The following is a 25149-nucleotide window of genomic DNA, read 5'->3' on the forward strand; positions in this document are numbered from 1 at the left end:
ACAGTTTTTGTTTTGACACAGTTACTATGACTTTTAAGTTACTTATTCCATGGTTCTTATTATCTATGACATTTGATGATGTGATTTTTAGTAATTTTAATACAAAATTTTTTGGGTCGTCTTTTGGGTCGTTTCATTAAAATTAAATTGTAAAATAAGGAAGAAAAAGACATATTTTTTGCAATTTAAGATCATATTTATTACATTGAATACTTTACTTATATAGCTATATGTATTATGTGGCTTTTTAATTTAAAAAATTAAAAAAAAAAAAAAAACCTAGAAATTGATATGTGGATATTATTTATTTCAAGAATACTACAAAATGACAAATGTCAAAACTTATAAAAGATTGACATGTGTCAAAATGGATCTTCATTTATTAGAATATATATATATATATATATATATATATATATATATATATATATATATATATATCTGTGTGTGTGTGTGTGTGTATGTATGTATAGAGAGAGAGAGATGATCGGGCGATGAATCTTTTTTCGATAATGACATCTTAAAAAATAAAAAATATATATATACATAAATCATAAAATCAAGCATAGTACTATATCGGAAAGAAAAAAAATTGAAATTTATTTTTTTGGATCATTCAAATTAAATCATGGATCATTTCTATGATCCATGATTTAATTTTATTGATTTAATTTTTTTTCTCCAATATAGTACTATGCTTGATTTTATGATTTGTATTTTTTTCAATTTTTTTAAGGTGTCCTCACTGGAAAAGGAATCATCATCATACCAGACCTTATATATATATATATATATATATATATATATATATATATATATATATATATATATATATATATATATATATATATATATATATATGGCTTGGTTATAATGTGGATGTACAATTATTGTACGGACGTATGGACAATGCTATTTTACAAGAATTACTAAAAAATAAGTTGTTTAGTAATGTGAATACATTCAATCTTACACAATTATTGTCATTTTCATGCATTCTCACTAATTCTTATTTATTTTTGTTATCACATATCGTTTTTCATTCATTTTCATTCTTACAGAATACAACTTAATAAACATCCTGGCAACATTCTGATAAAATGAAGAAAAAAAAAGGCTTATAATAACCTTATAAATGATTTAATTGGTGAAAATGCGTGATAATAACAATAGTTATGTAAGATTGAAAGTATTTACATTATCAAACAACATATTTCATTTATCATTCTCACAGAATAACACTATCCACACGTTCGCACAATAAATGTCAATCCATATTTGAGCCTAGCTCTCTCTTTCTCTTTCTCTTTTTCTCTCTCTCTCTCTCTCTCTCTCTCTATATATATATATATATATATATATATATATATATATATATATATATATATATATATATATATATATATATATATATAGCGGTTAGTGAATATACATTACAGCCCCACCTAAGCTTAGGTACCAAACCTCTAAAATATGTCGTTTTAACATGCAAAGTATACCCGGTTTAGTTTTACTTGGTAAATATATATTTCTCCATAACATTTCTTTCTTTCATTATCGTTTTATCATCTCCGTTTTCTTTCCTCAATTATCGTTTATTACTTCATCCAAGTGAACATTCCTAAACCTAAACCCTTAATTTAAACCCTAAACACTAAAGCTAAACCCAATACCCTAAATCTAAACACTAAACCCTAAACCCTAAACCTTAAACCCTAAACCCTAAACCCTAAACCTTAACCCTAAACCCTAAACCCTAAACATAAACCTAAACCCTAAACCTTAAACCCTAAACTCTAAACCCTAAACCCTATTGTGTCGATCTTGAATTTATATCTTGAAGTATTAATCGTGAATCCATTAACCGTAATCTTTATATAGTAAAACAATGTATTTTCAAGAGGTTTAGTACCTAAGCTTAGGTTATTTTGTTTAAAGTAATTATTGTGTTGTTGTATGTATAAATGTGGGCCAATCAAATTTATTTATTTTAAGAAAGTGATTAGTATATATTATTGAATTAAATATAATTGAAAAAATCATCTTAATTAATTACAAGGGTAATTTAGTCAATTAATGTAGATTTCTTAAAGGAAATTTTTTTTAGGGATTATAGATTCTATAAATTTTAAAAATCTGATTTTATTTTAATTCAGAAATTCTGACAGAATATGTTTATGAGTATGTTGAAAAATAAAAATATTCTTGAACCATAAATATTAAAAATATTATTAAACCTATTTCTTGATCATGACTTTAAAAAATTCTTGTAGAATAACAAATTCTTGAACAATCAATTGACGATTAAAAACAAAAAATACATTATTTCTTATAGAATAAGGGTAATAATTGTTAGGAATTATATTTATTGTTAAAGAATAAAACTAAAATAACTTTCAAAACAGGAAAGAAAACATCAAAATCTAACAAAGACACTTATATATTCTAAAAGAATAATGTTGCTTAGAATCACTTTCAATTTTGTGGTCCGATCTTCAAGCATGAACTTTTGTGAAAACAAAACAAAATTGTAGTTTAGATTCCAATAATGCATCAGCAAATGAAAAATAAAAAAGTAAATTCATTTAGAAAAAGATGTGGACTTGTGAATTGCACCAAAAACAAGTAAACAAGAATTGTAGAACATGCATAAATCAGTGATAAAATATCCATACTCCATTCCAACAAAATTAGAATTCATGATTCTAATCCAATAGAATTGGAATTCATGATTCCATTCCAATAGAATTGAAATCTCACCAATATCATCCATTGAATCTTCTACATAAACAAATTAATTCCAAATGAAAGAAGCATCAAAGCATCTATGTATTTTACTAATCGTTCTAGACTTGTACAATTCTAATTCAAACATAACTAAAAATTAAATATAGTCAAACAACTCAAAATTAAAAGTCTAAGTCTAATATATTAATTGAAACCCTTTCTTACCAATTCTAATTGAAAGCCAACTTGCCTATTGCCCACTAAACAAATCTTTCAAACCAAGTTTAAAACCCCTAAAATTATTCATGCTTAGATGGAAGTTTGAAGCCAAGACATGGGAATATAATTAATACCATGGATGGTGTATCATTATCAACCAATCAAACAAACTGTCAATTGTATCAATTATCAAAACTTAAATCACAACAACATCAAAACTTAAATCACAACAACATTAAAAAATTCATATCAATTACCAAACATTAGATTTGAGTTCTTTTTGGTTGTTGATTTGGAACTGAATTGGAGGCAGATCCTCCAATTTTATATTCCAAAATCAAAGCCCATCCCATTATCCAAGCAAGACTGAAATTTAGAAAATGGTAACATCAGCATTCAAGAATTTTATAATATCATAGCATATTAAGAATTTGAAGATGAAGAACCTACCCTTCTCCAACACAAATGTAGGAATAATGATAGGCACTTCCAGCGGAAGGGCAGTGACTTGCAAGCTCAGCATAACAAAAGGTTGAGATAGCAGCTGCTATACCAGCAATAAGGAAAGAAAAGGCCAAAGCATGCCAAAATGTTCTCTAGCAATTGTACCCACAAGAATGTAAACCCCGCCTCTGATCGTCGAACCTTGTTTTCGTCCACCACCGAGAGGCTGAAGAGAGTGGCGACAACGTTCTTCGCCCCTAATTCGGCGGTTGTTGACTGATATGGAGGCTGTCATAGAGTGTTCCATTGCACATGAATTCCACTACCAACAACCGATTTTGATGTGGGGTGCTTGTGAATCCGACTAAATTAACGAGACGAGGGCTGGGGATTTTTGACAGGATGTCGATTTCGTTTTCGACTTTGTTGTCCGACAAGGTGGTGATGGCGGAATCACGGTGGTTGTGATGAGAGGGTTTTTTTACGGCGATGAGACCTCGCTACACCCACAGAAGCCACAACAGCCTCACTGCGATTCCCGTTTCCTGTCTTCGACCTTCCACCAATTACATCTTTGCCCGATCAAAAAGAACACGGGTTTAAAAGCCCTAATCCTTTAAGTGGATCCACTTGTTGAAAGCAAAGATAAAACTCTTATTTATTTACTTAATTAGGTTATAAATCAATATCATGATTATAAGGATTATTTTTGGAAGTTACTAAACAAATTAATAAATTACCCTTATCTATTTATTTAATTATTTATTTAATTTTGATTGGCCCACAATTATACATACAATAACACAATAGATACATTAAACATCTAAACCCCTCTCTCTCTCTATTTATGTATGTATATATATATATATATATATATATATATATATATATATATATATATATATATATATATATATATATATATATATAAGTGAATATTATTATAAGGGAAATCATGATATTAGTAATAATAATATTATTATTAATAATAAATAAATAAGCTATTTATATTATTGAAATAAGTAAAGTATATATAAACTCACACTTGCGTTACCCACATGATACATGCTTTTATAAGAAGTTAAAAACCAGTTGAATTTATTAATATTAAAACGATGACGATGCAAGCAAAGGTAGGGGAGAAAGGCGTAATCTAGATACAAAGGCCAAGACACGGTTCCCAATTATTGCTTACCGTGGCCGTGGGACACTGGGACCAATATTCATACCAAAACTTTACATTAAACCCCTTCCATTTTCATACAGTTATCATTACATGCCAGGCAACAACGATTAGATATTTGGGATAATGATTTGAAAGGGTAACGAACTTTCGACTTTTGTCACATTTAGTCACTAAACTTTTTTTCGTTATCTATTTGCCATTGAACTATTGAAACTGTTCACATTTTACCCTTATGACCGGCAACAGCCGGTCATAAGGGTAAAATGTGAACAGTTTCAATAGTTCAATGGCAAATAGATAACGAAAAAAAGTTTAGTGACTAAATATGAACAAAATCGAAAGTTCGTTTCTCTCTAAAAAGTTCAATGACTAAATGTGAACAAACTTCCTCTTGTATTATGTTTTACCAAATTATTTATTTTTGTTAAATTATAGCAACATTTGTTGATGAAGAAATCTATGAAATAAAAAAACAAAATGTAACATCCGGATTTCCACGTATCATAATTTAAGTATTTTTCTTTTGAGTTAAGAAGAGAGATTCGACGAGTTGACGCCTCAACTCGTCGAGTAAGGTCGCGACTGATGACTCATATTAATGAATGGACTCGATGAGTCGGTGAGGTGACTCGACGAGTCCGCGCTGTTGGCAGAAACCCTAAATCTTTGGGCCCGAGCCATATTTAAAGGCACGTATGGCCTTCAATTGCGACTACCTTTCCCATAAGTGAGAACCCTAGCGAGCTTGAGTGTGTAGAGTGAGAGGAAGAGCTATCTTAAGCTTTTTGGTGTGATAGATCTGGACCCTTCTAGGTCCAGAAAGCCGAGAATATGAAGCTTTCGTAGAGTAAACCTTGGGGTTCGAAGTTAGGAAGCATAACCTTAACCAGCAATGTGATGAAATAAAATGATGAGAGATAGGTCATGATAGAAAGGTGATGATAATTAGGTAAATAGATGATGATGAATATGTGATGTAGGATGAAAGGAGATACCATAACCTTAACCAATAATGTGGCGATATAGTAATCTACCAGAGTATAGATGACGACTACGGACTATTCTAGACAACCCAGTGGAAACACCAGCAGGCCCATAACCTGTTGGTGATGAATTACGATTTCAGACGATGTTGTAACTACGTATTTATGCGATGATACTCTAACCCCTTACTATGAATTACGAGTTCAGACGATGTTGTAACTATATATTCATGGGATGTCACAAATTTCGCATGCCAAACCAATGGTCATAATTCAAATCAGTGAGAATGATTCATTTTTTTGTAAAACCAAAATCAGTTTGGAAATTTTGATTTTTTATTTTGGAAAATGTCAAACCATTGGTTTTTTATTTTGGTTTTTTGTTTTTTTTTTTTAAATATATTTTCCGGGTTTTGTTTTTGTTTTTGTTTTTTGTTTTTTGTTTTTTTTTTTTTTTTTTTAGTTTCATAGATTTCTTCATCAACAAATGTTGTTACAATTTAACAAAAATAAATAATTTGGTAAAACATAATACAAGAGGAAGTTTGTTCACATTTAGTCATTGAACTTTTAGAGGGAAACGAACTTTCGATTTTGTTCATATTTAGTCACTAAACTTTTTTTCGTTATTTATTTGCCATTGAACTATTGAAACTGTTCACGTTTTACCCTTATGACCGGCAAACAGCCGGTCGTAAGGGTAAAATGTGAACAGTTTCAATAGTTCAATGGCAAATAGATAACGAAAAAAAATTTAGTGACTAAATGTGATAAAAATCGAAAGTTCCTTACCCTTTCAAATCATTATCCCTAGATATTTAGGTTTACCAAAGAGGCAAAAATGACCATAATCATTTTAACTTTTTTTTTATAGTTTTTTTCTTTCAACTTATATTATCCAGTTTTTTCACATTTTTCAGTAAATGTTAAGAAATAAATTGAAATTAATAATAGTTTAAATTAAAACAAAAACATTACATTAAAAAAAACAACATTACCTTATAAAAAATTATATATTAATAAAAAAACAAAATTAGTAAAATTTTTGATGTTTAACCATATTCCAATCGGATAAATTGGTAAAATCCATCATGTCACTTTGTAATTTGTATGGTAGTTAGAGGCTGTTTGGCAGAATCTGAATTTTTAAAATCTTAATTTTTAAGAGGTCTGAATTTCCAAGAGAGTCTGAATTTTAAAAATCTATTTGGTTAGAACCTCTGAATTGTTGTGCTAAATAATAAAAATGATTGTTTACCCTTCTCTATCATTTCTTTCAACTACAACATTATACTTTCGACTTTTCCTTATCAAGATATCGTACCTTAAAAACTATAACGATTAATTTCACCAAAATAATATCAAAACTCATAAAAACATAAAATTCATTAAAAAAAACAACATCAAAATTCATTAAAACAACACCAATATTGATGTGAAATCACCCAACTTTGACCTAGTACTGATGATTTGATTATGTTCACAGTGGCAAGCTCTGTTTTCTTCACGAGATCTTATTGTTGCTTCCCATTTGGTACATCTTAATGCCAACAATAACACATTTTCACTTGTTCTTTGATCATGGTATCATCAATTTCATCTAAAACCTCATCACCTCGAATCTTTTCAACCTCCCCTATATCGCTCCATGTTTACCTAACCCATGACACCAAGTCCAAGTTTCATATTCTTTACATGAACAAAGGATCAAGAACTTATGGTTATGATCGCCATCAACACATTTTCTGCAACATTAATAAATATATATAATAAAAGATCGCAACCAATATTACAAAATAAAGCAATTTTAGTGGTATTGGTCAAAAGGGGAGCCTGATTTGTAAAATTCGAATTAATCCAAATGTAATAGTTGGTAATGTTCTTGAAACTACTTGGTTTGAACTACGAACCCATGGTTATGGAGAAATCGACTTCAAAAACTCAACAAAACAATCCATTGTCGATTAATTGAAGAAGCAAATTCCATAAAAATCCGAAAACATAGCAAATTCCACAAAAAATCCAAAAACAAACGATCAGATTCTTCTTTTTATTAAGGGTTAATATGTAACCGATATGTAAAATCCAAATACACATGTGTTTGTGTGTTCCAAAATCCGAATCCAACCATAAGAAAATCCACAAAAAAATCGAAAATAAAAGTTCAAATACATTCAAACCTTAGATGGAGTCGACGTCTAGTGTGGCATGTGGTGTAACCAGCGGTGGTTAAAGTTCGGAGGCAGGGCTGGTGACGGTTGCAGATCAGAGAGGGAGTGTGAAAAAGGGGTCGTCTGTGAAGTCCGACAAAAGGGAAAAGATGAAGATTGCGTCAAGGTCGGTTTCAAGATGGTGGAGACGACGATGATCGGAGATGTGGTGCAGTGTGAGGGCGGAGTTGGCGTTGTGTGAGATTTGATAGGTGGGTGTGTTTTTGAAGGAAGCGAGCGTGTGAGGGCAAAATAGGGAATGATCATCTCTTATTTTTATTCAGATACTCCTTCAAGTCTGAAAGTTTAAGAGGATTTTAAAAGATTAAGAGGCTTTTATTCATAGGTAACCAAACACATTGAATCTGAAAAATTAAGTGGTTGCCTCTTAATTTTATAATTATGAGGCTACCAAACAACCCTTAGTCACCTGCAAAATATCATCTTCAACATCATTTGTAAACGCATGTTAACTGTGTCAACTTTCGTTTTAAACCATTCCACGTTGAGTTAGGTTATACGGTGCATCACTCACCGCATACCACGGTAAGGTGCGGTATGCGGTGAACACCGTACCGAGGGTAAAAAAATAGTTCGGTATGGAAGAAACGGGTTATGGTTTTCCCGCATGTGCACGTTGGGAAATAGCCATTCCTTTTTTTTTTTTAATTTCCCTATAAATCAAACTTCATTTCTGAATTTTAAATCACCAACAAATACCAAATTATATCTACATTTTTCAAAAACTATATTTTAAAATGTCTTCTTCTTCCTCCATTTCGTCTGATACATTGATGTTTCGGGAAGCAGAGTTTATCGGGGATGTTATCCGCACAACAATTGCTTATTTAGAAGAAAATGAAGGCGAAAGTTTGCATCCAAAAACAAGAAATCCTCCTCTACGGAGGGATCGTAAAGCCAGGCACAACCTACTGGCGAACAACTACATTTTTGATGATGCAGTGTTCGAGGAAAATTGCAGGTGTCGATTCCAGATGTTTAATGTATTATTTTTACGCATTGTTGATGATATACAAAATCGTTTTCCATATTTTCTGCAACAGATTGATGGAAGAGGTAAAAAAGGTTTTTCTACAATCTAAAAATATACAACTGCAATTCGTCAACTAACATTTGGCATGGGACTAGACTCATGAGATGTGTATTTGAGGATGTCAGAGCGCACGACACGAGATTGTCTATACAAGTTTGCTAAAGCTGTGATTATCCTCTATTGCAATCGCTATATACGTAAGCCTATAATTAACGATCTCCATCAACTATGTACAACTCATGGAAACAAGCATGGATCCCTGGAATGTTTGGTAGTATTGATTGTATGCATTAGGGGTGGGAAATGTGCCCTAATACATGGCGCGGCCAGTTTACACAAGGTGATCAAAAGCAGTCGACAATAATTTTAGAAGCAGTGGCGTCGTATGACCTTTGGATTTGACATGCATTTTTTGGTCCATCGGGTGCCAACAATGACATCAATGTTCTAGACCAATCATCAATATTCAATGGCATTTACCTTGGGAAATTATATGACGTGTTGTTTGTAGCAAATGAGACGTCATACAAGTTTGGGTATTACCAAAACCATCCCAAAGGTTGGTGCTTTATAGACATACATGTCCAATGCATGTCTTGAACTCATATTAGGTCAAAATGGGGATTTATGACCTAATCTCTATGCATGTCATCAAAACTTGATTATACTCCAAATCCAAAACACTACTAACTCCTCTTGACCTGGAGATTCATAAAGTTGCCAACTTTATGCGATTTAACCATTCCATCATTCAATAATAAGAAGCTAAAGGAATAAAACTCAAGATCTAACAACTTAGAATGATCAAAAATCGAGTCTTGAAAGCCTACAGAGATCCAGAAGAGTGCCAAAGTGGAGAATAGGATCTTGTTTGCTTGATCTTTGCTTCCTTCATCCTCTTTCTTCCTTCTTAGCTTCAAAAAGCTCCAAACTAGCTCTAAAAATGGAGGAAGATGATTAGGGTTTCTTTCAGGGCTTGAGGGGTTGAAGATGGACAAACCCTATCCATCTTATTCCTATAAATATAGAGCAAAACCCCAGAAGATTAGGGTTTTCATTCCAGCCGTCACACACCATGTTACAAGAGGCAACACACCATATTTTTCTTATCTAGACATGTCGTGTTGGTTCCTCTAACACGTCGTGTCCACTCCTCTAAATGGGATTTTTTTCCCAACAATTGATCCTCAAGATTCCAAGTGTTACAAATATTTTACCATTTTGTAGATATGGCAACAGAATATTCTGACACTTCGTAGATATGATAACAGAATATTCTACCACTTCGTAGATATGACAACAAAATATTCTGGAAGGGTTAGAAAATGGCTAGCTTGGAGAGTAAGTCGTTGCCCTAGGGTTCCAATGCCTATAAATACAGCTCCCTATGAGCCATATTTGAGACTCACGAAATTTGAAGCTTTCTTCCTCTCTATGTGATTTTCTTCCAGTTTCCGAGTATTCATTTGCATTTACCGTTTTCCAGTGCTGTTGGAAAATCGATAGATCTGCATTAAATCTTGGCGTTTTACTCTGTTGCTTACAGCTAATAGACACGAAGTAAAAACCTTTAAGGACAGGAGTTTGATCCGTGCAGTTATTCCAAAATCAAGATCAGCCGTCAACAGGTCAGTTTTACATTATTGTATTGTTTTTAATTTCGTTCAACAACAATACACTCTCCTTCTACATTTCTTATAATCAGATCTAATCGAGAAGGGTTAATTTGGTTTCTGGACGAAACTCGGTAATCATATTAATTATAACTGGATCTATTAATCGCAACTAATCGACATATAATTCTCAATATTATTTGTGGTTTCCTTGCGTGTCTACTGGTTTGATTTACAGCAACCACAACCATAAAATAGATTGTTGTAGATCGAGTTGAATTTGATGCATCTTTTGTTAAATTCTCACCATTTACTACTTAACATATCCATAATGCAGTATGATTTTTTTTCAACAAAGCATGAATTTTTTGAAGCGTCACTCGCCCAAAAGTTTTTTTCTTCTTACAATTTCCTAAAGTGTTATTTTTTGATGTTCCATACCATGCTGCTGCTGACACAAATTTCTCTTCCGACGTCCACCATTTATGGACCATCTTGATTGTCTTTGGTTTTTCCTTTCGCTTTCCCTTTCCTACTACATTCGGCTTGAATTTCGGTAACAAGTTCTACCGATGGTTGTGTGTGATGGTTGTGTTAAAGGGTTATTTGTGTTTGGAAATTTGGTATGAAAGATGATGTACCAAAAAGGTTTTGTTGCAAAACTAGTCGTTGCTCATAAACGTTCTGGTTGGAAGTATGATGACAAAGGAAAATGTATCGGAGTTGAAGTGGAATTGAAACAAGTTTGTTGGTATGATATTTGCAGTGAACTCTGAGTATTTAGTAGGTTGATATAACCCTTGTATTAAGTGAATATCATAGGAGAGGGTGTGTTCGAATGTGAGTTTGAATTTTGTGGAGGGGTGTTTGGGTTTTAATCTATTTTTTATTTTTGAGGTATGAAACTGTATAAAAATAAATAGAATTAAAAGAATAATGTGAAAAATTGAGTGAAATGATATGTATTTATAGGTTTTTTTTTTTTTTTAAATCTAACCGTTTGATCAACGGTCATATAACTGTTCACTTTTTCCTTGCGTTGAGCAGCATCAAAACTTCTATGAGAGTCACCGACGAATTATGATGGGGCGGTGTTTCAATGGCCTCCATGGCGTTAAAACTGGCAAACTTATCCTCTTCCACATTGTTTTCGACCCATACCCAACAACCTTAGGCTGTGAGGAGTGGTGTCGGCATTGCCAAGCACCACCTCATCTTCTTCCCCTCTCCACGTAGACTTCCAACCCTGCAAAGGAGAGAGACTTGACAATGGGCTGCCGAATTATGCGTTTTTTCTTTATTTGCCGAGTTTGGGGGCGGTGTGCCTTTGACGTGCCGAGCCCCACCGCAGCGACACCGAGCTCTTTTCGATGCCATTCCATGTAGCGTTATATTAGGCAATCGGGTATATTCACATTGTAGTCACGGGTGAAAATGACTCCACATCATCATCATGTATTGTCACCACAAGGAAAAAGGCCATTACCGGCGACAAAAGTCGCCGGTAAAAGTCCCAAATGTCGCCGGTACTGATAATAGCGGCGACACGTCGCCGGTAATGAGTCGCCGGTACTGCCTTGTCGCTATTGATCAGTTTGTCGCCGCTAAAGATAATAGTCGCCGCTATTACTATGTCGCCGCTACTGACAATTGTCGCCGCTAATAATCTTGTCGCCGGGAATGACATTTGTCGCCGGTAATAGTGTCGCCGGCAAAAGTGTCGCCGGTAATGATAACTGTCGCCGGTAAAAGTGTCGCCGGTAATTTGTTTTCAATTTTTTTTTTAAATAACGATTTTCGTTGCCGGTGATAATATCGCAGGTAAAAGTGTTGCCGGTGATAATATCGCAGGTAAAAGTGTCGCCGGTAATAACAATATTCGATTAAATATCAAAACCAATAGTGTCGACGCTAATTATAAAACAAACATCCTATTAAATATCAAACATAATAGTGTCAAACAAACATCCTATTACAAACAAACATCCAATATACAATTAAATATCAAAAGTCATACTATCCGAGTAGCAAAACAACAAAATTTTTACATTCTACTAAGTAGCAAAACGAGACAACATATGCAAATAAAACCCATTCTTTACATACCCTCATCGCCGTTCCCATCGTTTCCTTGATTGTTTTGGGATTGAAAAAACGAATAAAGCTCATCCCTACATGCCGGGTCGGCGAGCATTGCACGAAGATTTTCCAACTACATAATTAATAACAATATATATAAAATTATAAGTTAGATCGTCAAACATAAACAAAGTACATTGCTATATTTTCCAACTACATAATTAATAACAAAAACTATCAAAATACATTGTTATTTTTAAAGTAAGATAGAAAACCAAAGTACATTGCTATATTTTGCACTTGGGACAAAAACTAAATTACCAAACTTTTTAGCAAATAACCACCACAAAACCAAAACTACCAAATCAACATGCATTTTACGATGCTAAAGTAGATTGCTATTTTACCTGTGATGGTTGTGATGGTGGTTGTGATGGTTGCGAAGGCTGTGGAATCGTCGGGAGACTAGAAGGTTTGCGGCCAATGCCTCTAATGTGGCCACGTCGCTCTCCTAATACTTTCTCGAACGTAGCTCTTTCTTGAGTTGGCGTAAACTCACTTTCACCTTGAGTTTGTTCTAGCAGCTCTTCAACTAACCGATTCTGTAACTCCCAAAAGTGAGTAACAATTAAGTATAAATAAACATTTAAATATATGATAACATTATAATTAAATACTTACATATTGTTGTTCCGATTCAGCAGTAACAAATACACCATTCTTATCGGTATGAGCTTTGCGAAATGTTTCCACTCTCTTAAGGTTCTGTTTAAGTTTAAAAATTAGATTATATTTTAAATAAATAATTACATGTATCGTACGGTACCTTCTTATAGCAAGTACTGCTATACGAGCTCGAACCCCCACGATTCACAATTGTTTGCTTTTCACGGATTTTTTTGTTCCTTTCTGAAGCAATTTTGTGTTCGTCAGTTTGAAAATACTCAACTGTCTTCTCCCGGTTATCAACAAGCATACCATCCGAAGGATTTGCCAATGCTCTCGGGATATCTTCATACCCTCCGACCATGTTGAAATATTCTTTTGCGTCGGCTTTACGCTCTCGAAAACCTCTTAACAAGGCTGCTTGAAAACTCTCTGTCAATAAAGTAGCTTGTGCATCCTGGTACATTTGATTGAGATCAAACTTTGTCTACAATAAAAAAAAAAAGTTAACCAAGTAAGAAACAATTATAGTTAAACCTATAAAATATATTTAAATAAATAATTACCGCTAAATGTTGTAATACAGTGTCCTTTATTTCAGGGGAAACTCTTTTCCAACTCCATTTGTCGAAAGGGACCATCTGCCACATTGTTTTCCCAATTACGAAATTCTCTCTTTTCATCACTTTGGGGATGCTCAGATTTGAATTTCCTATGTTGATGACCAAAAGATATAGATTTTAAAAAGATAAAATAAAAAATTAAGAATGAAAGTTAGAGATAAGATTAATTACTTGATATACTGTCTGACTTCTTCACAGCTATTCAATACAAACCATTCCATGTTATGCATTTCCGTTAAATTAAGAGTTTTGATTTGAGTTGTGCTGGTCGGTCGACATTTAGACTCAAACATCCAAAACTTTGTTTTTTCAATGACAACATCTACATTTCTTTCCGGACGATTCTTTACATCTCGAAGGTACATTGAACAAAATGATAAAGCTTCTTCAGCAACATAACCCTCAGCTATAGAACCTTCTGGCTTCGCCTTGTTTCTGACATAGTTTTTTAGTTTTTTCATATATCTCTCGAATGGAAACATCCATCTCATACAAACCGGGCCTCCAGCAATTGCTTCATCAGGTAAATGCAAAAGTAAATGAACCATAATGTCAAAAAACACCGGAGGATAAATCAATTCTAACTTGCACAAGATTGCAATAATGTCTACTTTTGCTTTCCTCATATCCTCCACCTTCAATGTTCTGGAACAAAGTTGCTTGAAAAACGTACAAAGGTCTACAATAGGTGTATAAGTATCTTTGTCTAACAACCCTCTTACTCCAATCGGTATCAAACGTTGAATAAGAATGTGGTGGTCATGCGATTTCAACCCAATAATGTTAGTATTGGTATCGTTCACTTTCTTACTAATGTTAGAACCAAACCCATCCGGCAGCTTAACCTCTTTTATAAATTGACAAAAGAGTTGTCGACTAGATTTCGTGAAAGAGTATCTTGCCTGGGGTCTATGAAACTTGTCACCATTTTTTTGCAACCATTCATTTCTCCGAATGTTTAGAATTCTCATGTCCTCTCCTGCATTTGATGTGTCTTTGCTTTTATCGTTCATTAGGAGAGTACCTAACAAACTCTCATCCACATTTTTCTGGACATGCATGACATCTATGTTGTGTTTCAACTGTAGAGAAGACCAATACTCTAGTTCGAAGAAAATGCTTCGCTTCGACCAGTTCAACTCATAATCTTGCCGCTTTGGCTCCCCGCCTCCATGCTCAGGATGTTTACCCGGTTTACGAGTTAGTAGACGACCTAGTTGCTCTTGTATGTCATCATTATTAAAGTGTCTCGGAGCGGGTCTTGTCTCTTCCATCCCATTAAAGTCCAACCTCTTTCTTAACGGATCATTAGCATCTAGGAAACGACGATGACCGATGTATACGACTTTGTTTGTTGCACGGTACGAAGGAGTGTCTTCATTGCAAGTAGCACATGCTCTATACCCTTGCCCACTTCAACCCGATAAACTACTACGAGCTGGCCAATCGTTTATTGTCCACAACAACATAGCTCTCATCGTGAAGAATGTGTTTGTCGCCGCATCTTTAATACGTACGCCTGAGTTCCACAAATGTTTAAGCTCTTCCACCAACGGTCTAAGGAAAACATCCATATCCTTACCTGGAGCTTTCGGTCCTGGAATCAACAAAGTCAACATGAATGATGACTCTTTCATACAAAGCCAGGGTGGCAGATTGTATGTGGTGAGTATGACCGGCCATGTGCTATGTGGATTACACATGTTTCCAAATGGATTGAAACCGTCAGCTGAAAGACCTAGGCGTACGTTACGGGGTTCACTCGAGAAGTCGGGGTATTTTTTATCAAAATCTTGCCAATGTTCCCCATCAACAGGATGAATCATCACACCATCTTGTGAACGTCTGGTACTATGCCAAATCATATTTTTGGCAGTGTGCCTCGAACAATATAAACGTCGTAGTCTAGGGGTCACAGGAAAGTACCGTAACACCTTATGAGGTACTTTCTTACCCTTGGTGTTTTTATCGATCCATCGGCTCTCTTTACAAACGGGACAAACTTGCAGTGAATCATGTTCTTTCCAAAAGAGACAACAATCGTTTTTACACACATGTATCGACTCATACCCCAGGCCAATAGACTTTAGTTTCTTCTTGGCTAGATAATGTGAAAGGGGAACCTTGTTGCCTTTGGGAAATGCTAATTGCAAGAGCTCAAGGAGTTGATCAAATGAACTATCAGTCCATTTGTTGTTCACCTTGATATGCATTAACTTTGCTAGAAACTCAAGGGAAGAAAAGATGCAACCAGTATACAATTGAGTTTCCATTTCTTCCAACAACTGTGCAAAATCATCATCCACACCGCTACCCCTTGTATTCGAGGTTCCTTCATCGAGGTTGGTATCATTTTCTCTCGACTCCCACATCACATCGTCGATTAAATCGGCCATTTCGTTACTTGGCAAGACGACGGGAGGAATAAAAGATTCACCATGATAGATCCAAATTTTGTACGCCTTACTGAAACCATTTATAAATATATGGCGTTCAACTACAGTCGGGTACTTGAAGTAACGGTTATCACATTTTTCACACGCACATCTGATTTTACCATTACTATCAACGTGCAACTTCGACTTCTCAATAAAAGCTTTGAGTCCTGCTTGGAACTCGAGATGGTTTCGATATGGATTACTAGTCCAACTTTTATCAATAGACATGATGTTGCTGAAACATAATTTTGGGTTTAGAGTTTAGTATACAGAATTAGCATTGTTTTTTTTTTCAATCCACATTTTTTTACATCTAAAATAATACAAAAATTAAGTAATAAAGAAATGAAAAAAATAAATTAAAAATTTTTATTTATGCATTTTTTTAATTAATTTTAATTAAAATTACTTGTAAGTTAGCTTGGGTAAAAACTAGAAGCTTTCTAGTTTTTGTATATAAGTTTTTAAACAATTTTATAGTTTTTTTTTGTGTTTTTTTTTTCAATTTATAAAAATAATGTATTTTTTTTTTCAATTATAGCATCTTACTTATAAGAAAACCACATACTTTTACATACGTATTATGTTGTTGTGTTGTTTTTTTTACCGTCGAGATTAAAATGTATATAAGTTTTTAAAGATTTTTATAATTTTTTTTGTGTTTTTTTTTCCAATTATAAGTTAACTATATAACTTATTGGTTAATTAATTTGGAGTTAGCTTGGGTAAAAACTAGAAGCTTTCTAGTTTTTGTATATAAGTTTTTAAACAATTTTATAGTTTTTTTTTGTGTTTTTTTTTTCAATTTATAAAAATAATGTATTTTTTTTTATTTCAATTATAGCATCCTACTTATACCAAAACCACATAGTTTTACATAATACATAAGAAGGTGAAATTCACATACTTTTACATACATATACCACATATACATCAAATACAAATACACACAAAATAACATCCTATTTAAACCAAATACACATAATTTCACATATATACATAATAACATCCTATTTATACCAAATACAAAAGTTTCACAATCATATATCACATTTACAACAAACATACATACATTCACATACACACAATAACATTCTACTTATAACAAATACATATAACTTCTACTAATATACCACATATACATCAAACACACATACATTGGAATATATATACCAAATTCACATATATTCAAAAAAATACAAAATATACAATCCAATTTTCACATATGACAATTATCACATAATTTCACATATAAATACAACTTGAAGCTATACAACTAATTGCAATTAAATAACCATAAACAAAAAATTGAATAACTTGCTTCTAATCCAAAACAATACCACCAAAAACAAAAATATGAACAATTTATTATCATTCAATCCTACATAAAGCTACAAATCAAAATTCATACAAAATAAAAAAGAAATCATAAAAAAAAACTTACCTTTCTTCAACAAATGGAGGCACCTACAAATTGATCCCAAAGCTTTAACCACTTGCTTGGAACAATGCTTCTAATCCAAAACAACACCACCAAAAATAAAGAACATGAGCAATTTATTATCATTCATACAACACAAAAATGAAATCATCAAAATAAAACTTACCTTTCTTCAAGAAATGGAGGTAGAAATTGATCCCAAAGCTTTAACCACACCTAGGGACACTTGCTTGAAACAATGAGGGGAGAAATTTGCTTGAAAGAAGCAGATTGAAGAAGAAATCGGAAAAATGGTGAAGGAACTCGAAGCAAACAGAAAGGGAAATGAAGAAGGAACTGTAATCTGCGTGCGTTTTTTTTTTATCTGCGATCATCAATAGCGGCGACACCTTTAGCGGCGACGCGAGGGTCAATACCGGCGACAATTGTTAATAGCGGCGACAAACTGGAGGGAAGGGTACCGCGTCATTTTTAGCAGACAATTAGCGGCGACTTTTTTAGAGTTTTAGCGGCGACATGCGTGTCGCCGGTATTAGGTTAGACCGGATAAGGCACCCCACCCGTTGGATTGGATATCTCATCGAACGGTTGAGATGCAATGTAGGGGGAAAGTGCGGATTCGGGTGACAACCCTTTAGCGGCGACACTATTAGCGGCGACTATTGGTTTTACCGGCGACTCTAGCTAGAGTCGCCGGTAAAGCCAATAGTCGCCGCTAATAGTGTCGCCGCTAAAGGATATATTTCTTGTAGTGTGTTCACAATACATTTGTTTGGGGATGATGCTAGTGAACAAGAGAAAAAAACCAATGAGAGTTTGGAGCTAGCCAATCATAATCCCCGAAAGAATCGGTAAAGCTAGCTACACCACATAGAATTCTTGTGCGTGAAAATACATACATACATCTAATGGCCTTATAGAAAGATATTGTCACCAAAAAAAAATACACAGCTAGCCCGAAGTGATATTAGCAGCACCAACACTAAGGCCAATGAGAAGGACACACTATAAAGCCTTTGAACTGCAAGAAATAAATGACATGGCATTGCTAGTTTTAGTTGAAAGAAAGTTAGCAATACCGATGTTGACTCCATTTAATATTGGTAAAGGCCCCAATTATTACTTACCTGCATGGACCAATATCTAATTCAATTCTTCACATTGGCCCCTATAGCTTCATAGAGTTCTCATTTTGGCCATCATGACTTAAGTTCTTGCCTTTTCTAGCACTATAATTTACTTTTTTAGGGGGGCAAGAATCGACATTAGGTACATATTGGATCCTAGGGCGGATCCAATAATTTTTTTGAAGAGGGGGTAATTTTTTTTTTTTTTTAATATTTGGATCCCTTTACACTTGAGATTACGCAAGTTGACTTCTCATGACTATTGTTTTTCAAAAACCTATAGTAACACCAAACTAACGACAAACAAAAATTGTTAAAAGTTAGTAAGCTGCATGAAACTAAAAATCAAACTTAAAACATGATATTATTTGAAGCTTTTGGAGAGTTGAGCTTCAAACAACTAGGTTTGTTGCATGTGATTTTATTACAAGCAACTTAGTTGTCTAACAGATGATTTGGTGTCAACTTTGACGTAAAGGCTATAGCAAAGCGTAGAGCTAGATATTATTGATTCTTATTTGGTCATTGTCCATCTCTTTTATCAGCATCACAACCATTTACAACTATCTCATCCATTTTCATTGTGTTTTTGTCAAAATAATTATCAGTCCAAGTTCATCATTATTATCATTATTACTATAACCATTTTCATCTTCTATCTAATAGATACATGAATACATGATGATGTTCAAAGTGTAACGTTCCACACCAAATCTTTAAAATCGCACCTTGATAAAAAGAAGTACAAAAACACAATCAAAATCAAAGATTCAAATCATTTGATATCCATCTAATCAACTCATCTTTTAAAACTTTGTGACTTTATTGTAAAATCTAAAACTATAGGTACTATGTTGAAAATCCCTTGAACCGTAAATAATTGTATGTGTAAAATGAACAATAAACAAGTATTTCATTTATTCATGTTCATTAGGGTGGACCCAGTCATTGTGTAGCACTATATTGAAATTGTATATTACTCGATTATCATTATAATATCTTCAGAAGACAGAAGCTAACTTTGTTGAATGATGATGTGTGAAATGACCAAAAAACAATGGGTCTCCTTTCATGTTTTGTATTTTTTTTTTTCTTTTCACGAAATAATATTAGGAATCAATGAAAAAGCAATAGGCAGGAGGATTAGGAATGAATGAACGTAAGCAAGAGACTACACAAACAAACAATAGAAAATTCAGGACCGCCCGCCCATAATGGGCCCGGTTCATCCAATAACAACAGTGCCTATATTTATAATACAGAGCCAGCATATAACCAGACAAACCATCCTGACGCTTTCTCCATTGATACGCAACGCAAGGCTTGGTTTGGTTTGGTTGCGTCTTGATATCTACCCAAATCTGCCAGCCAATCCATCCCTATTAGTATTAGGGGGAAGGATTGAATCTTTAAGAATCTATCTTGAATCTAAGATATAGATAGCTAGATCTCTGTTTCTCATTATTATGCTGGCAGGTTTTCTAGATTCGTGACCAAATAAACCAATACCGGAGAACAAAAAAGACTCAGATACCGTTGATAACCGGGCGTTGATTCCGATACCCAGTTGTCTGTAATTGAGATTGGGTTTTCTATTTGATGGGTTTTGTTGCTGAGTCAAATCAGGGGGCTATTGGTAATGGAGGAAAGTCAGGGTTAAGAAGTTTGGTGAGGAGGAAACGTGTTGATTCGGTTCATTCGAAGTCATTAGAGACAGGCCATCATCAATTGGCTAAGGAATTATCGATTGCGCATCTCATCGCCATAGGTAAACAAAAACGAAACAGAGAATTCTGTTATTTTATCATACTTCAAATTCTGAAATCCTCTCGTTTTCGTTCAATATTGAACGATCTGTATTAATATTGGGATTACGAAATTTATCAGGTGTTGGTTCGACAATCGGAGCTGGGGTTTACATTCTTGTGGGTACAGTTGCTAGAGAACATTCTGGCCCTGCTTTAGCCTTTTCTTTCCTTATTGCTGGTATAGCAGCTGCTCTTTCTGCCTTTTGTTATGCTGAGCTTGCAAGTCGCTGTCCTTCAGCTGGAAGTGCCTATCATTATTCCTACATCTGTGTTGGAGAAGGGTAGGTTCTTCATCTTCAAATTCTTAATAAGCTATGATATTGTAAAAATCTTGCATGCTGATATTACCATTTTCTGATTTTCAGTCTTGCTTGGATAATCGGATGGGCTTTGATTTTGGAATATACAATTGGAGGATCTGCAGTTGCTCGTGGCATTTCTCCTAATCTGGTATGTATATGAAAATAATAGGCAATGATACTACTTTCTGGACTTAATCGGCATTTCTCCTACGTTCAGGCATTGCTCTTTGGAGGCCCAGATAGTCTACCATTTTTTCTTGCACGCTATTCTATTCCTTCACTTGGTATTGTGGTCGACCCTTGTGCAGCTTTCTTGGTGTTTATTGTTACAGGGCTACTATGTGTTGGAATCAAAGAGGTATTCCTCCATTTTCTTCTAAAGATCTTTTTTTTTTTTTTTTCACTTAGTTGTGGTGGAACTGTTGTTAAACATGTTTGTTTTATGAAATTTTAATGTTGCAGAGCACTTTCGTGCAATCAGTGGTCACGACTGCAAACATATGTGCTATGATCTTTATTATTTTAGCGGGTGGATATCTAGGGTTCAAAAGTGGATGGATCGGGTATAGACTTCCTGTTGGGTACTTTCCATTTGGAGTTGATGGGATGCTTGCTGGAGCTTCCACTGTATTCTTTTCATACATAGGGTTTGATTCAGTTGCCAGCACAGCAGAAGAGGTACATGATCATCTATATATATAGTTATATACTCCTTCCATCTCCCTTGAAAATTGCAACATATATGACTAGTATTTGTCAAATGTCTAAACTAACCTTATGAAGGAATTGTACAGGTGAAGAACCCTCAAAGGGATCTGCCTTTGGGAATTGGAGCTGCACTATCTATATGCTGCATGTTATATATGTTGGTGTCTGCAGTGATTGTTGGTTTAGTGCCATATTATGCCATGGATCCTGACACCCCTATCTCTTCTGCATTTGCAAGTCATGGTGTTCAATGGGCAGTGTAAGTAACAATCAATGTGCACAAAATGAATGTTAGATTCAATATGCTAAAAATCAATTACTTCACAGGTATATCATAACAATTGGAGCTGTCACTGCTCTATGCTCGACTCTTATGGGTTCACTTTTGCCTCAAGTAAGCATCTTTTTTTTTTTTTTATCGTGAAATATAAAAACACTTGTTTCTATTGGTTTTTGTGTCTCCTGACTTAATTGTTTTTTTGTTGTCTTGAAGCCACGAATCTTGATGGCAATGTCCAGAGATGGTTTACTCCCATCATTCTTTTCAGAAGTAAATAAACGCACACAAGTTCCAGTGAAGAGCACAATTCTGACTGGTGTGATTGCTGCTGCCTTGGCATTTGCCATGGATGTTGAACAGCTGGCAGGGATGGTATGTGGCATCTTTTTTTTCTTGAAATGAATCCATAAGTAAAAATATTGAACAAGGTGTTTAACAGTTTAAGTTCATTTATGTTGCAGGTGAGTGTAGGTACACTTCTAGCATTCACAATGGTGGCAGTTTCAGTGTTGATACTTAGGTATGTCCCGCCAGATGAGGTCCCACTTCCATCATCACTACAAGCAGCAATAGATTCGGTTTCTTTGCGTTATAGTAACAACATTAGAACCGAGGAAATTGATGTTGAGATTAGCAAAAGTCAGACTGGGGAGAAAAATATATCTAAAAAAGGAGAAGCATCAGCTGAATATCCTCTAATTGCTAAAATATCAGCTCAAGGTTTATAATCCAGATTCCTTAATTGCTAAATGATGATGTTTCATTAAAAAGCTATATAATAAAATTATGTGAATCTTGCCAGCCAAATGCAAGGAAAGCAAGAGAAGAAATATTGCAGGGTGGGCTATAATACTTACTTGTATTGGAGCATTGATTCTTACATATTCAGCCTCGAATCTTGGCATTCCTAGGTTGGTTTATTTTTAATTTCTGTGTTATCAAAATTAAAAACAAATCCCATATTAAATGGGATTCTGGTCAAAAAGTAAGATTTGTGATGATGGATTATTGAGTTTGTTGGTTGTATGATATGGGCAGATCTTTTCGGTTGACACTATGTGGAGTTGGTGGACTTCTGTTATTATTGGGTCTAGGTGTGCTAAGTTGTATAGACCAGGATGAAGCCAGACATAATTTTGGGCACTCAGGCGGTAATATTTCTGTTACTGAATCTGAATGATAATGTTGTTGGATTTGATATATAATTGACTTCTCATTGATGGTCAATAGATTTTGGGGTTGAATGCAAGAAATAGTTTCGTTATAAGCATCTTACTTTCATTTCTTCATATTATAACATTCTACTATGAAAAAAAATTGTAGCAATTTCATTAAAATACATTGCAACGTTCACAGCTATAATCGAGTAGAAATTGCCCTAATAAGAAAATAATTGGAAGTACAATTGGGTAGATTTTTTGAAGGAGAATATAGAAAAAATACAAGTGTGTTGTTATTTCTTGCATTTAGCCATATATGTATTCTAAGGATTAGTTATTTGTGTTCAGGTTTCATATGCCCATTTGTTCCTCTCCTACCTATCCTGTCGATTCTCATCAATGTATATTTGCTGCTAAATCTTGGGTGAGTTTATTTATATTAGTTTTTAAGAATGATACATTAAAAAAAAAAAAAAAAAAAGTGTTTTTTGATGTGATATGATATGATACAATTGGGATATTGTAGGGCGGATACATGGATGCGGGTATCGGTGTGGCTGGTAATTGGAGTGTTTGTGTATGTGATTTATGGGCGGAGTCATAGCTCCCTGCAACATGCAGTTTATGTACCTGCAGCTCATGTGGATGAAATTTACAAGAGCAGTGCCGAATCATTGAATTCTTAATTCAGATTGTTTGGCATCAAATAGTAACGTTTGTACTTTAAAAAGCTTTTTGTAATATATGTGCCAAGGGAAATGTTTATTTGATGTAAATATTTATTTATATATACATATATGTATTTACTTATTGAATTATTATTGTTACTAGGGTTTGTGGAATTCCCTGTCGGGAATTCCAGAATGTAATGTATAATTTCTTCTACGGTAGTTTAAAGAATTGTAGTGTTTTACCTTGGCAAGATCTGTTAATTTATTTCTGTTGATAAAAATTCAGTTTACATACATACAGATAGAGTCCATTATCAATCAGAACATGACTCCTGACACATACTGCAGTCTGAAGCCAGCAACCACCATCCATGTTCAACAACTGACAGTCTGACAGGCACCACTAACTAAAACTCTACAAGACATTTCTAGGGCGGACATAGTGTAGCCACTTGCCTCATTATGAAATCAATATTCTATTACATAAATATCTTTCTTCATCTTATGTAATCAAATATCATCAATCGTGTGTTACGTGATGTTGACATTCCCTCATTAATTACACTTCCCATCATTAATCCATAATAACTCATTATTATCAATCATTCAATCATCAAATCTGTTTTACATCCTTATTAAGTATTGTTATCTGAATCCATAGAATCTTGTTTTGATAGCATGTTTGCTACTTGCCAATATTTGTATTGAAAAAAAAATCCTCTTGTTTTAAACTAAGTTCCAAATGTTAATAATACCCGTACACTGTGGTGCATCTTTTGATACATTCCGTTACCATTCATAGACGTCTCTTCACTCGATTATCATTTTTCAACAAGTATCACAAAATGATCAATCCGTCTGCGAATTCTGGGAAAAAGTTCTTGAAAACAAAGCGGACTAACTTCATTTTTGGCTACGGATTTAAACTACCTTTATTTTTAAACAAGTCGCTTTTTTTTTTTGGCTATTTTTCTTTACTACCTTCCAATATTTTTTTTTATTATCCTTTCCTTCTTTCAGTAGGTGCAAAAACACCAAATCCGACCTGGATCTGGTTTCAGTTGGATTTTGATCTGGTCCTAATCCGGATTCAAACCATTTTTATCTGATTTGGGTGGATTTGGATCCAGATTTGGGCCAATCCAGTTTCTGATCTGGGGTCAAATTCAGCTGCAGTCGCAGAATATGAATATGGTCCTAATCTGGCGGATCTGATTAATATGATCCAGATTTGGCAAATCTGTTTCGGTTTAAACCAATTTTCAAATCGGATCAGAATTTTTTGTCCTATCCAGTATTTCTGTGGATCTCTACTTCTATCTCTGTCATGTTTTTCTCTATACCTTTCAAAACCTCTTTTACACAAGTTTTTGTACAAAGGCCTACGAGACAAGGATGGTTGTAATATTT

The 25149-nt window shown here is 34.1% G+C and overlaps 2 protein-coding genes across 2 annotated transcripts; one reads left to right on the forward strand and one right to left on the reverse strand.

Moving 5' to 3' along the window:
* Positions 1-15219: 15219 nt before the first annotated feature.
* On the reverse strand, positions 15220-16470 carry LOC145030324 (uncharacterized). The gene has a single exon (XM_078978709.1). It carries the CDS (start codon positions 16468-16470, stop codon positions 15220-15222), a length of 1251 nt encoding a protein of 416 aa, XP_078834835.1.
* A 3606-nt stretch (positions 16471-20076) lies between these two features.
* CAT4 (cationic amino acid transporter 4) lies at positions 20077-23990 on the forward strand. Its single transcript, XM_078981343.1, has 13 exons — positions 20077-20578; positions 20698-20899; positions 20984-21068; positions 21138-21278; positions 21383-21598; positions 21715-21887; positions 21956-22022; positions 22122-22280; positions 22370-22628; positions 22711-22819; positions 22947-23059; positions 23417-23492; positions 23595-23990. Exons 1-13 carry the CDS (start codon positions 20410-20412, stop codon positions 23752-23754), a joined length of 1929 nt encoding a protein of 642 aa, XP_078837469.1. The 5' UTR covers positions 20077-20409; the 3' UTR covers positions 23755-23990.
* Positions 23991-25149: the final 1159 nt, after the last annotated feature.

The sequence above is a fragment of the Lactuca saligna genome, chromosome 2 (assembly GCF_052625555.1).
Source record: "Lactuca saligna cultivar CGN05327 chromosome 2, ASM5262555v1, whole genome shotgun sequence".
Lineage (NCBI taxonomy): Eukaryota > Viridiplantae > Streptophyta > Magnoliopsida > Asterales > Asteraceae > Lactuca > Lactuca saligna.